The following is a 15300-nucleotide window of genomic DNA, read 5'->3' as shown; positions in this document are numbered from 1 at the left end:
CGGCAAAGTATTTTTTTTTACCATAAACTTTTTCTGAATATGCTAATATACTGTGATGATTATGCTGAATTAAGTGCACCTTAATTTCCAAGGCTGATTAACTCCAAAGCAAACATAGCCTAGAGCCCAAAATGATGCCAGTCACCTAAATTCCTAATAAATATAATGCCCAAGGGCTTTAAAATACTAAATGGCCATGTCTCTCTGTTATAACATTTGCCTGTACCACTATTTTAGCTGCACAAGTACAGCAAAAAAAAATTTAAAAGAGAAAGAAAATCAGCATGTATGAAATAAAATGGTAGGATTTTATAGAAACCACAAAAGGTTAATATTATTTTCCCCACAGAAGTCGCTGACAAGAAAAAAGTAACAAGTGGCTACAACACAGTTGCTGTTTACACAAACACTAATGTTAGCTCATGCTGATGAATCTACCCGTTGCTCCTGATGGCAACAGTTGCCATCAGCAGTAGAAATAGGTTTCAGCCAAAGTAAATGACGGAACTCCAATGTAGATTTTGCCAATAGCCTGTATTTTATGTTGTAGAAATAATGGAACAAAAATATTTCAAATATCCATAAAATTCATTCTAAATGACAGAATTTGTGAATATTGTTATTTTGAGCTACATCAGCAGGAACACAAACAAACAGTGCACAGGGAAGATGGCAGTCCAAATTATCATAACAGATAGGACCTCTAAACATATTTAATGTTTCAACTTTCATGTTTATCCATTTGGTTTGACATATTCCATTTCTATTGAATTCTGTGGATTTCTACGGCAAATCTGATCTTGACCAATGTCTGCAATCCCATGGCTAATAGTGTTTAATATATATATATTATATATATATATATATATATATATATATATATATATAAATAAATTTAAATATGTGGTGAAAACCATTAGATTAATCTGAAATACCCAAAGAAAAAACAACAACACAAAACTAGAGCTAGTCATCCAGGAGAGACTCAGTAGAGCCGCTGCTCCTTAACTTTGAGAGGAGCCAGTTGAGGTGGCTCGGGAATCTGGCCAGGATGCCTCCTGGACGCCTCCCTGGTGAGATGTTCCGGGCGCGTCCCACCGGGAGGAGGCCCCGGGAAAGATCCAGAACTTGCTGGAGGGACAATGTTTCTTGGCTGGCCCGGGAACATCTTGGGTTCCCCCGGAGGAGCTGGCCCAGGTGGCTGGGGAGAGGGAAGTCTGAGCCTCAGGCTGCTACCCCCGCGACCCAACTACAGATAAGCCAAGAAGATGAATGGATGGAAAATTATAACTGCAAGCAGTTACAATGTGTTCCTCGTCTGACCCGGCAGGTCCACCTCCTTTCACCAGCTCCCCACATGCTCGTCCCTTGACCTGGACTTCGCCGGCACACTGCGTGCCCCAACAGAGTCTGCAATTTTTCAGGACCATTTGGTTCTGAGAGCTTTCAAATGCAGGACAGTCCTGAAAGTCGTCAATATACAATTTCCCACTTCTAACTGGGGAAAATAAATCAATAAATCTGCTGCAATTACTTATTTTGTTCCTTCTTTAGTATATATTGTGCTAGGTTTTATTTCAGAGTTGATCCTAGGGGGCAAGATTGGTTTTGACTAATGCAATCTTAATGGCTCTCTGCTGCAAAAATGTTTTGCACAGTGGCTCATCTGTCTGAGAATGTTTCTAAGATTCAATTTTATTAGTATGATTTCTCGTTTTTGAGTCAAGATGAAACGCATATTTTCTACCACAGCAACACCTACAGGTGAATGTGGCTGAATATTTGTATCTGAGAAGTGGTGTGGGTACTGAACCTGGATACCAAATCAAAGTTGTAATAAGTTTCAGGGGGTATGCTGCAGTACAAGTTTCAGTGGAGAAACATAAGAAGAATGGAAAAACGGAGTAAAACAATAAAGTTCCCTGCTCCGCTGGGAGCAGGCGAACCGCCATGCCCTACATTGGCTCGTTCCCGCAGGCTCGGAAACCTAACTATTAAAAAAGTAATATCCAGTATTCATTATATGGATGAAACAAAAGTCAAGTAAGTGACATAAACCAACCAACCATAAAACATAAAATAGGTTTCAGCCAAAATAAATGACAGAACTCCAATGTAGATTTTGCTAATAGCCTGTATGTTATGTTGTAGAAATAATGGAACAAAAATGTTTCAAATATCCATAAAATTCATTCTAAATGACAGAATTTGTGAATATTGTTATTTTGAGCTACATCAGCAGGAACACAAACAAACATTTAAAACATATTTAATGTTTCAACTTTCATGTTTATCCATTTGGTTTACATAAATGAGTAAATGAGTGACAACACTCATTTACAAATATAAATGAGTGATAACACAAGCTGTTTTAAAAGAAGCCTGCTCGAGTATTTAAAATGCTTGTTATGGATATGAAGAAACTACAATGTAATACCACTGATTAGCGGTAGAGCTGTAGTTTGATAATATGTCGGTGCCTTTAAGAACAAAAAATATTTCAGTCTGAAAAGCCCATGGATACATGATGCTTTTTATAGCAAGCTTGTGCATGATGCCTCAGCATGGAAAGAGTTAAAAGCGTGAAAGTCACACCATCTATCAGTCTCAGTCCCCTGACTATGCTCCTTGAAACTGCAAACATCCACAGCAATAAAATCAAGAAATATGTCTGCTGAAGAACTTGAGAAGATTGCAGTAATGAATCATTTTACAGAAATGTTGCACTTGTAGCAATAAGCAGAAAATGAGTTAGACTTAGACTTAGACTGACTTTATTGTCATTTTGCATGCACAGGGTGTATACAGAATGTAATTTCGTTGCATACGGCTCAGGACAATGTTTTGAGGTTCCAATGTTGTGAGGTTACTCCAGAATAAAATAAAATACAGTATAAAATATGAATATAAAATATAAAGTGCAGGACTGACAGTAAAATAGAAGTTATTTAGCTCTGTACATGTGCAAGGTATAAAGTGGAGACCAGTTTTTGAGTGCAGTCCAGTTAAGAGTTCAGCAGTCTGATGGCAAGTGGGGAAAAAGCTGTTTCGGAACCTGGTGGAAGGAGTTCTTAGATAACAGCCAAAATAATGACAAAAAATGGGTGCCCTCTTGTTTGTAGATCCTGAGTTACACAAAAACATAAGTCGAGTGCATTGCAATGCAGTCAAAGCTTCTAAGTAATGAAATAATCAAATCTAGATTATTTAAATCTAGATAGTCGTAGTTGCTTACCGTGGCTAAGAACTCATTTGGGTGTGAAGATGGTCTGAAAAAGCCGTTAACAGGACAATGTCCGTTTTCAAAACAAGATCTTAATTATACATGAGATTTTTGCTGAGAATTTAACAAACAGAGTTTAGCTTGAGTTACAATTAGGCGAGAAGGACTATGTCCATCCTACAGGGACCAGAACAAAGTCTCGACTGAGGAGGCATCGAAGGCCAAAAACTAAAGTCTGCATTGCCACAGAGGAAAAAAAAAAAAAAGTGTCCATTTCTCAATTTCCCAAAGGACCCACAGAAGTGTAGTGCAGAAGAAAAAAATTATTGGATGACAGCGGTTTTATGGCTTAAAACATTTGAGCTATCAATGGTCCACAAAGCTGCAGCAAGTGCAATTTGTTAAAGTTTATAATCACAGGAACTGCATGAATTTAAACAGGTACACAGAGCGTTTCTCCCGCTCCAGCCCCTCACCCACTGTGGAAGCAGTAAAACGAGCGCCAGATTTTGCATAAAGCAGGGGTTTCCAAAAGTAGCCGACAAGAGTTGGTATCCTGCATGTTTCAGGTATCTCTGCTTCAACACACCTGAATGAAATGATGGCTCGTTAGCAGGCCTCTGCAGAACACCGACATGCTGAGGAGGTAGTAACCACCACCAGGGAGAGAAGTAAAACATGCAGGATATCGACTCTTGAGGGCAGACTTTGAACACCTCTGACATAGACCCTCTTAATTTCTTTTACAGCAAAGATGTGTCTTGTGAAAAGCCTTGTATATCACAGGATATATATTACAAGGTATATTGTAGGGTCATTCCTGCAAGTTGGCTGCTTTCTGCTGCACAGCATGTGACTTTTTATTTTTACATCGCTTAAATCTTTAACTGTGGTTACATTTCCGAAGGAAGAAAATGTTCGACTGTGTCTAAGTCTGCATTTTTGATCTATAGCATGAGCGGGGCACATCTTGTATTACATGACAGCCATGGCAAATCCCTTCTCCCCTGGAGCTAGTAACAGCAGGAACACAAGCTACCGATAAACGAGCCATGTTTTTGTGCTGAAAACGGTGAATCTCTCAAACAAAGCAGCTTGTGCATTCTTCAGTGTTTCTGCTTAGCCAAGTCCACAGATCTTTTAACCCTCCTGCAGTCTGGGCACAATGCTCAGGAGGAGTGCAGCAAGTGGCACGGTCAGATAGCCGGGGAATAGGAAGTAGGTATCCCATCAGACCGTCAATTCCCGAAACCACAAATACACACGAAAAAAAGCAGAAAAGCTCAAAGCACATGCAGGGTCAGTGCGACCCCACACAGTAAAAAGCTTGTGGGGTCCAAATGACCTGATCTCTTAAGACTGCGGCAGGGTTCAATGTAGTCACAGCAACCGTATCACACTAACATTGAGTCTGAATCTCTGAGCATAATAGTCAAAGATCCTGAAACCATTTATATTTCAGAGTCTTTCCTGGATGTAATATGTCAAACTAAATTGTAAAAGAACATTTTAGTTTTTGCTGCATTAGACATTTAAAAACATTTGGCAAATAATCCATGTTTAATTAATGTGTAATGCTACAATGTTGACCTGCCTTTTACTGATCAAGACCACCTGACTCCCCAAACCATACATGTTTTTGCTTACATTGAATACTGCAAAAGATTATGGTTATTTTGGATATGATCAGTGTCGGTAAGTGTATTTAAATGAGTTCCAAATCCAAAATAAGGGACATTTTGACATTTGACATGCTTTCTTAAAATATAAGACAACTACTGTATCTGACCCTGAAACTGGGCACAATCTCTTTAATCATGATTGTCCTCATGTGAGAAGCTGAAGGATTAAGCATGGTTTGGAAACCAAGCTCTCAAAGTAATACCTCGGAGACTAGCTAATTGTTTAATAGAAGCTGAACCTTTAAATCAGTTTAAGCCTTATTCTGACGGAATTAGCATGTGGTCCCTAGGTAAAAACATTTGTAGTAATTACAAATTACAGAAATTCTCTGTTTTCAACCTTGTGTGCGGATTGGCACGTCGGTAATTTGTTAAGTAAAAAATACCTCCTGTATTCCTACTGAACTCTGAGGTCCTGTGATAATACTAATCCAATGTGAATGAATAAGCATTTCTGTGATTTGGACAGAAACGGATGGGATCAGGTACGTAATTAGGCATTTTTGGCTTCCTGGGTGCATCTTTATTTGCTTTTGTCTAGAGTGAGTCCCAGGCCATGAAGACCACATCGACCTCTAATGTATAGCATAAAAAAAACAAAAGGTTAAAGAGGAGATGCGGAGTAGTAAGAATAATTTTCTTCTGTTTGTAATTTCTGCCATACAGCTGGCCGACGCTGACAGTAACACAGCATCAAGCTGTGGCCATGGCCTGAACAGTAGTTTTGCTGCGCAGTCCATCTGGGAGAGGTCTGTAAATCTCAGGCTTCAGTTGGTCTGAAGCCTGAGATTTTGCTTAAGTGGTGTGAATGTGCCACATAAAAAGCAGATGTTGGGGATTCATTTATTTATTTCACAGGGTGGGTCGTGAGAGAAAGTTTTTCCTGTGCCAATAGGGATTTAAATGAGATTTTGAGATTTCTCGCCCTCCCCCCATCTGTGTGGTAGTAATAAGTGTTTGTGTCTCTTTTTACTTAATTAACATCAATAAGGGAAACTTAGTGTGATGAATAATCAAGATATCTGATGAATAAATAAATAATACAGAGTTTGTTTTTTGTCTTCGTCCTAAATTTAGTGCAAAATTCTTCAACTTTGGTTTGACCAAGTCACGCATTTTAGGTGTGAGCAACAGATTATTAGCATGCAGTCCGTACTGGAGGAAGGACTCCAGTAAGGACTGCTTACTGGAGTCCTTACTGGAGTCTCTTCTCTTCTTTCACAGAAGAGAAGAGCAAACACCAAAATGTGCGTCACATTTCAACTTGAGTAAACTGAAAGAATAGATGTATGCTCACATTGGCGATGTCCCTCTCCAAATCCACAACTCGCGTCACCTCTTCTCTTATGTGGGTTTCGTTGATTTCCAGTCCCCGGTCAGAGCGGATCAGCTTAGCCAGGTCAAACATGAACTGCTCGTAAGCTCGACATGCCTGCAAAATAATTGTTGGTAATACTCGTTTCATAAAAACCAAAAGTGTCTCCTCGCACCAATGCACAGACCAACTATTGCTGTAGCTGCCTTTTGTTTATCAAATCAACTGTTCACATTCAGCTGTAAAATAAAACCAGAACAGAGGATGTCTGTTCCAGTAACACTTAGTCTGTCTTAGAAATACTTTTTCCCTCCCATTTTTTATTCACAACAAACCTCTGAAAGGCAATACATTTTCCTTACAGTTTAACCCAAACATTCCTACTATTGCATTTAAGCAGTGCAAAAAAAGTTAACTTGTTATAGTGATGCTTTACATGGGCTGGGCGATATGGCTGTAAAACCAGCTCGTATCAGTCGATAGACAATTATCAATATATTTATTCACTAACTTTTTTTGTTCCAATTATTTGATATACTGCCAAACTGTTAGCCTGAGCTTTTCTGTTTTATCCACAGTTTTCACTCCACACCATTCCTTTATATTTTTAAATACATTTTAGGCAAGTTATGAGGCACGGCGTCAAAACCTGAAATGGCTGCTGCGCAAGTTACTCATCAAGTTGTTGCTAGGTAACCAAAGAGCGAGTGAGTTAGTTGATGCCACCCAACTTGATTGGCTAGCTCTGAGAGGTTAAGAAGCAGGGAATATTTTATATATTGGATATTCTATCAGATGTACTATCTATTAATATTGATCTCCTGTCCATCATGATATATATTATTGATTTAATTTTCAGCCAGAGGCTTTATGGAACACCAGCTTTCCATGTTAACTAATCTTTCAACGAAATAAACCAACACAAGCACAAATTAACTTTTTCAACTGCTTTCGCTGTGAGTTAATTACACATGACTAAAACATTTCAGCACACCTCTGCATAGGGACCCTCGCAGACATAGTAATCTCTGGACAAGAGGCCAAGGGTTGTTTGCTGATCAAACTGGCAAAGACAAAAAAAAAAAAAAAGAAATCAAGACAATATTCTACTTGCCGGATAAAGAGACAGAGGTACATCTGAACAGAATATAATCAAGAAGTATTACAGTAGACAGTTATAACACATGCTAAGACATCCATCCCTTAAATTTTTAAGAGTTGATTTTAATTTGTTTTAAAGACTGTAGGTTTTAGCTAGTAAAAACTCAGAAGTTTGTGTTCAGACTACAAAAACAAAACAAAACAAAAATTAATGCACGAAAAAAAAAAAAAAATCCTAAATGCCCCTTCCAACTACATATAGAAAGTTGAGTGGAAGAATTAGGTGCATCAGGAAAATGCACTCAAGAAGCAAGGATTGGCACAGTCTGGAATAATGACCATTATTTTACCAGGTTTGTCCAACTGAGATTTAAATATCTTGTTCACAAGAGAGACGTTGCCAAGAATTAAATAAAATGATTGCTAAATCATTTACTATGTCTGATTTATCAACTACCTGACTGCCATCAATCAGCACACAAAATGGAAATAAACGTAACGGTTGAGGACAAATATTTCATTGTTTTCCAAATTTTGGGGATCTTTGCAACAAAAAAGAAAAAAAAATGCTTCAATTGTTGTTTTACTCACTCTGTCAAAATTAGTAAAATAAAGTAACACTGAATTCAAATGCACCGAGATGCGCCTTAAGCGGTTTTACAGCCACAAGCTTTATACGTACATGAATGATGTATGAAGTGGAGTCTCTGTCATCGGTGCCAACGAAAAAGTTAACCAGAAGTTGAGTTCCATATTTCCAATTTAACCTGGCAATGACATCTTCTAACCTCCAGGTTTTCCCTGAAGAAATAAGATCGGAGGAAGGAGGATGTACGAGGGAAGAACTGCAATAAGTGATTTATAGCATGATGGCAGCGAGGGGAAGAAGGGTAAAAATGCAATACCATAGTCTTCCTCCCAGTTGTCCACAGCCATGGGCCACTCAGAGATGTCTGGCAGCATGTCGCGCAAAGGAGCTCCTCCTCTCAGCTCTATTAAGCCTACAATGCAGTGTTGGTGAAAGTCAAATGAAAATTAGCTTGCATACAGTAATTTTACACAAACTCAAAAAAAGCAACATTCACTAATCAGTTTCAGGCTCATTCCTTCGAAGTTGACATTTTTACCCCTTGGAAAATGCTGTAATTTTACTACATCTCTATTTCAAACAAAAATGTACAAATGTAAATTTTTCTTCTTGGTTTTTACTTATAGATTGAACGCTTTTGTTCCGTCTTGAAATCTTGTTGGTGGGAAATGTGTATTCAAGTTCTCCAAATAGGGTCATAAACTACCACAACTTGAAAAACATTTTCCGGGCAAGATTTCCAAGTTCCAGATTAAGTAAAAAGTAGTAGGTAAAAAGTATTTTCAAGATCTTTGGGTGATCATTACAACATCTAGATCATGCATACATATGTTATGTGCAACTTATGTACAAAATACAAAGATGACCGTGTATGACATCTCTAATATTGTACTTTTTATCTTCAACAAACTGAAGCAAACACACAACCTTCAACAGCTGCACAAAGTGATGCCTATACAAAACATAACTGTTTATCTAAAATGGACTAGTCCATTCACATCTTATGTCTGCTGACTCACTCTCGTTTATGCAGGACTTGTAAAGTGTCTTTGCCTTGGTGAGAGCAGCAGTCTCCCTCTCCACATTCTTTTCAAGGACACCTGCATATAAGCACAAACAAAAACACATGAAAAAGAAGGACAAAGACAAAGGTGAAATCAGAGCACCTGTCGAAATTTAGAGTGAGAAGAGGGGGAGTGGGAGTAGCATACGCCTGCAGGAAGACGCAGAACTGTTTTCACGTGCGAGGGTTCAAATGAAATGATGGCGCTTACGTTGCCAATTTGTCCCAGTGTCACTAAGAGCCCTGTAAACTAAAGCAATCATTGCAAAACCCTGGCAACAGACTGCAGTAGTTGGCAAAGGAGACGACATGTAATTTTTAAACGGCAGAGAAATAAAAACACGGTTCACTTTTTTATAAACAAATTTGGAAAAACAACTTCAAAGTTGAACTTCTCAATCCAGGTTCTGTCTGTTTTTTTTATTATGTTGTTGGCAAAATGTGAATGTTTTAATGTGAACAAAAAGTTATGTCTGAAAGGTGAAATGTCACATTTTTCACCATGGCTAAAGCGGGACTCTTACATATAACACACTACGCATCTCATGAACAATAACTTTTTTTTGTTTGTTTGTTTTAAGTAGGGTGAAATCTCTTATAGAAAAAGCAAACTAATGGAAATTGTTGATGTAATTTGATTCTTTTAACAAGCCATGCAACTTGCTATGATCCCAGGTTTATAACCGGTGTAATACTGGTGTGTGGGCCACGGCGCGCACGTCTGATGTTGCTCACAGTGGTCCTTGGTGTACTCAGGGAGCCTGTGTGTATGCCCAGACACATGAAAAATTAGAGGGAACATTGCTGGTCATATAAAATTCCAGTAAAAGACCCCAGTGTATGCAATATGGCAAAACATGCAAAAGATCAAAGGGTTCAAGGTGAGAATAATTTTGCATTTCCCTTTAAATAAGTAAACTTGTATTAACCTGACAAACCTGGAGAACCAAAGTCTACTCTGCACTAATTAAAACAAACCAAAAAAAAAACAAATAACAAGACATTATTCCAGTACCAGAGCCATCTATTGAAAAATGAAACCATTTCTAAACGAGACATTTTACTGGGCAGTGTTTGTATTTCAGCCAAGTGAAAGACGGGGCTCCCCTCTCCCGGGAGCCACAGCTCCACAGATGTGACAGTAAAAGGCCATTTAGAAACAAGCGGAAACACCAGTGGTTGATTTTATTGCCTCGGTTCATTGCCTCCTGACGACCTGTTGTGGGCAGAAAGATGCCAGCTACATCTGCCTCGGGCGAGTGTTTTTCCAGCGGTCAACCAAGAGGAATGATCAATGCTGCGGAGGAAACCGGCACCGCTGAGGGGGAAGGACAGCAGGACTTTGCCTGTGCAGAGTTGCATGGTTGAGTTTGCACAGCATTTCCAACAGGAGCTGCCAATTCGTTTAGTAGAACGCTACATAATGAAGACCAGTGCAGGTGAGAGAGATTTAAATTTAAATTAAAAAAAAAAAAAGTCAAATGTTCTAGTAATTGTAAAGGTCTGGGTCTTTATTTGTGCTGTCTAGATACATCTGTGGTTTTCATTAAGGCTTTTCTAGTTCTAGAACAAGGATGACAGTATCTATACAAAATCTTTAACTTATGCCCAATCATACTGGAACCGCCACTTTTCATTATCTAAAAACATGCCTCAGAACCAGTGATTAAACTGAGTTTTAGGCATACATAAACTCTGACATTTAGGAACAAAGCTGCAAATGAGAGTCATGCGAAATGTTTTTCGCGAGACCCACAAACAGAAGCAGGCAACAGTTGCAGTTTTTAACAGAGCTTTGTACGTGGCGCTCAAGTCACCACAAAACCTCAAAAGTAGATGCGTCACATGACTGTGATGCGTCTTGAAAATAAATACAAATGGTAAAAGAAAAATCGGCTCGTACTCCCAATTAGGACACTCTGCTAATCCCAAGGAACTCCCGATTCCTCTTTGTCTGCCGTCTAATTTTGCCAGCCACACCCCTAGAAATTCATAAATGTGTTTTGCGTGGTTAATGATTAACCACTACTGTGTAATATGATCCGCTCTGCAAGCCGCAATTAGAATAGACAACTGAAGACTTTAAAAATGTGTAGTGCAGATCTAGAGAAATTTCAAGACACTCAACACACAAAATCTCTGAAACAGAACAACCAGACAGAGTGCAGCGTTAGCGTTAGCATTTCAGAGAACTACCCCAGCGTACGACAGTCGGTGGGAATGAAGAATAACTGGAACAAAGAAAAGGTTCTGCTTTTGTCTAGAGTGAAGAAAGACCTTACAGAAATGTTCTAAACGTTCACAACCCTTTTAGGATTTTTGAGGCCAATCGTGTTTCGTTTTTAAAAACTCCAGTTGGGACAAACTATTTGTTGCCATTAGGAAACCAGGAGCGGTGCTACAGGAAGAGAAAACCTGATAGAATGTAGCGAGTTACTTTAGTGCATCGTTAAAAACCATTTAAGCAAATACATTGAAGTAGCCCAGTGTTATGGATTCTGTGTTTTCCTCCATTTCTTTTACCCTCTTATCTGCTTACACTCACAGGCTGCAGCCTATATAACCATATTTAAGTGTGACTGCCACCAGTCAGACGTAAACAGACTGAAACTGATTAGACTACCCTTTGGGGAGGGTACAGATTGCGGAGAAGAATAAAAGATAAACTCGCGCTTCAATCTTTGCTTCACTTGGTGTCACCCCTAGGCTGTGCTAAGTGACGCCCAGTGCTGGATGGTGGATGAAACTCTGTATCGGTCCCAATTGTATGACATGTATGGCTTGTAACATTTGATCATTTTTCGGCATTTAAGCCCGTTTTTATTTATGAATAAATCTCATCATTTCTCAAGGTAATTTACACTGAGGGGTTCTGGTCGGGTCCGGAAACTGGTTAACGAACCTGGGAGGTGCACAGAGACAAAAATGAATGAACTCCAACGCCAGCAATAAGCAGACTCTTGGGCTACGCTTTGATTCTTAAAGAAAGTCTGGACCGTCTGCCATTTGTCTGCGAGTTTATTGCCATGAAGCTTACTGAAAACGGCCTGGGCTGTAAACCACCGTCTCCCACCGCGATAACAGAAGTACAGAGCTGAACTAGATTGTTGGTAAAGCCAATTCAACATATGGAAGAGTGGCCAACACGGACTGAATGACTTTGTTCACTTCCTCCGCTGCCATTGGGCAAACTACGACTGCATTGCAGACTACAATTTTAAAACTGTGCAGAAAATTGACATTGTTCATAAATTCTGTTTACCATTTGGCCTGGTTGAAAGTCCACTGGAGAAATCCTACATGCAGCACGGAAGGGAAAAGAGAATAGAGCGGAACTGTGTAAGAAGACAAAGGACAGGCTAACATGGGAGTACATTTATTATCTTTACTGAAGTATTAAGCTAGTACTGTCAGAACATGCTTAATGTTAAGTGACTGTTCTGTAAGATGTGGAGACTTAAAACGTCAGAAGGGTTTGAAATGTGGATGTGCATGTCAGGAACTGAAAGATTATATGGAAGCTAATTGTGATCATGCCCACAATTTGTTTCCATGTCAAAACACTTATAGAAAGTGGTTTAATGGTACATAAATTCACAGAGAAAATGTTCAGTACAGCCTATTCAGTTGGGTATGCACAGACAAAAACAAACAGTGTTTTGAGCTTAAATAAATGAAGACTGTATGTGAAGAACTAAGTGAGGAAAGTCTTTTTCAACATTTATTGCTTGATTAAAATCAATCCAGGACTTGGTGTACAAAGTCTTAATTTTTGTGTGTTGTCACACCCTTACTAGGAGAAATTTATTTTGCCCAACTTTTTGAAGAACTTCAATAATAAGCTAAAGAAGTTAAAAACAAAAGGTAAGCAGTCGAGACTAAATGATGGAAGAAAAAAAAACAAGCTATAATTTCTTGAGTCTTATCTATTCCCGCTTTTATCTTGTACAAAAATCTGATATTTTTCTTCACTTCTTTGAATTTTTAAGTAGATGCTGCCACATCATTGCCCCCTGCTGGCACGAGGCAGCAATAACGACTGCAAACATTTCTTTTTCCAGTGGATAAAAAAAAAAAAAAAACATCTACTTAAAAAAAAAAAAACATGCATACATTAATTTAACTGGGATTTTATTACAAGTCACTGTTTAGTGTTTTTGATTAATCTGTCCTAAATGAAGCAGATGTAAAGTAAAAGATAGAAAAGCAAGGGAAGGCCCTAGTTAAAACTGAAACGCCTCACTCCCCAATGAGCCCTTTCAAAATAAAACCCACTCAGTCAGGAAGATGCAGTTCTCACTAGGTCACTTGAAGCTTTTCTTTTAAAATCTATAACGCTGACAATGTGTCCCTGACCCTCAAATACTGAATGGGATGCTTTTTTCCTTTATTCGTCTTCTACTTTTAGGTCTTTTAATCTGTTGCCTTTTACAGCGTGGGGACCTTTTGTGAATTTTAATCATTAACCATTTGAATTCATTATGAAGCCAGTCATGAATTATACATAATGTAAATCTCTTTCAAGTCTTTCTGCCTTGCAATAAACTTTCAGTACATGCAAAATGTATGTTAATGACTGAACTCATGGTTGTAGCAGCTATTGTTTATGACAGTGCAGAAGAAAGGAAAAGACCTTTTGCGTGTCGCGTTTTAAAAATGAATGTTATTAGGAAGACGCACAGTCATATGCCAATTTGTTTTAACGTACAGGCCGAGTGTGTCAGAAATATGTTTATGTATAAGAAAAAATCATCAAAAAAGAGTAAACCCTATACTTACACCTTAGTGTCACAGTGAATAAACCGCTTCTATTGTCGTTTGTAGTTACTTTAGGAATCCCTCAGTGGAAACTTATTGAAAGTTCCATAAAGAGGAGACCAAATGGCTACTGTTTTGTCCTCCAACCCTCATTCTTTCCTGCACAGTGCAAGCTTCTCCCCCCACATTCAGTGGTCATCATCATCAAGCACTTTGAGTTTAGTTGGAGCTAAACTCAAATTGCCCCTGATAGTCCACTAGACTGTTCGGTTGAGGACCAAAATCACAACATTTGTGATCTTGTCAGCTGGTGCAGTTTGCTTTCACACGTGTCAAACGATGAAAACCAAATGGAAAAAAAAACTGTTCCACCCCTCACCTCTGTTGGTACAGCACCAAGACCTCCTGAAGGAAACGGTGTATTGTTGAAGAAAATGACGCCAAAACCTCTGAAAACTACATGAGTGCAACGTTGTTCTTGAAATTTAAGCAGAAATCGAGTAGTGTCAGATTTTAGCAGTTGTAGGATTTCGCTTTGGTAAAAAGACTACAAGCCATTTCCCCTGCTAGCATTAGACCAGCATTTGTTTTAGTTATATTTACCCCGAATGCTCAGTGCTTTGGTCCACTTCCTGCTTTTGCATCAGTCTCCATGTTTCCTTGGCATTTATATACCTATTTGAACTGCGCCAGTCACTTCAACCGAATTGAAATCTAGGTTTTTATGCGGACCAAAGTTTGCTCGTTTGCTCCACATCAGAGTTGGATTTTGCATTCACACCTCCCCAAACACACCAGACTTTATAGGCAAACAAACTAGAGTTCAATGAAAGCAGACTAAACAGGGCTGGTATGAATGCACCCTGAAGGTCTTTAGCTCTGTGTGTAGAAACTAATCAGGCGTTTGGCGTAGAAGCAGCTTTTCTAAGCATTTATGATTTTCTGCATTAGGATGGCCTTTGCCAGACCTCTTTGTTAAATATTTTAATAAAATACGTGCAGTGTGAAGCATGAAATATGCATTACTGTAATTTGTTTTGGTGTAAAAAAAGTACTATTTTAGCAATAGTACAAAAGATTTTTGAAATTATACCTTTGTTATTCAAACTGCGCTAAATCAAAAATAATGGAACTGTACAGAGAACTCTCCTTGTCCACCATATAGTGTAAGTCTTAAAGTGAAAGCAAGAAAAGAGGTAAGAAGTTTACCAACTGAAATGGGTTATGTTGTAAGTAGAACAACCATTTGACTTTGACGAGCCTTCACCCATCTGAACGTGACATCAGCCCTGTTTGTCACTCAGTGTCATCTCAAATGTTGCATCAACCGATACACAGCATCACACACTCGCTTCATCTCAAAGCAGCGAGTGAATCGATACAGGAAAGAGGATGGGCCTTAAATTACAGAGGGAGCTGAAAAGGAACTCTCCCCGGAGTCCAGAAAGGACATCACTCACGCCACTTTGAGTTGAGATCAAAAAATAAGGACGGGGAAGCTGAGCCCTTTTTTCCGCTTTGTAAGTTTGGGACCAAACAACAACACGGTGTGATAAATAAAACCGAGAC

The 15300-nt window shown here is 38.8% G+C and overlaps 1 protein-coding gene across 6 annotated transcripts in view; it reads right to left on the bottom strand.

The window, feature by feature from the left end:
* LOC114161465 (neprilysin) overlaps positions 1 to 15300 on the bottom strand; it is a 64834-nt gene that overhangs the window by 14015 nt on the left and 35519 nt on the right. For all 6 annotated transcript variants that reach the window (XM_028044750.1, XM_028044748.1, XM_028044751.1 and 3 more), the window contains 5 exons: positions 8930 to 9010; positions 8227 to 8322; positions 8004 to 8122; positions 7215 to 7283; positions 6203 to 6337 (listed from right to left, as the gene is read on the bottom strand). In XM_028044750.1, coding sequence (XP_027900551.1) covers positions 6203 to 6337; positions 7215 to 7283; positions 8004 to 8122; positions 8227 to 8322; positions 8930 to 9010 — 500 coding nt within the window. The remainder of the gene's footprint in view (positions 1 to 6202; positions 6338 to 7214; positions 7284 to 8003; positions 8123 to 8226; positions 8323 to 8929; positions 9011 to 15300) is intronic.

This window comes from Xiphophorus couchianus, chromosome 18, assembly GCF_001444195.1.
Source record: "Xiphophorus couchianus chromosome 18, X_couchianus-1.0, whole genome shotgun sequence".
NCBI lineage: Eukaryota > Metazoa > Chordata > Actinopteri > Cyprinodontiformes > Poeciliidae > Xiphophorus > Xiphophorus couchianus.
The sequence above is the reverse complement of the archived record's forward strand: the minus strand, read 5'-3'. Positions and strand labels throughout refer to the sequence as shown.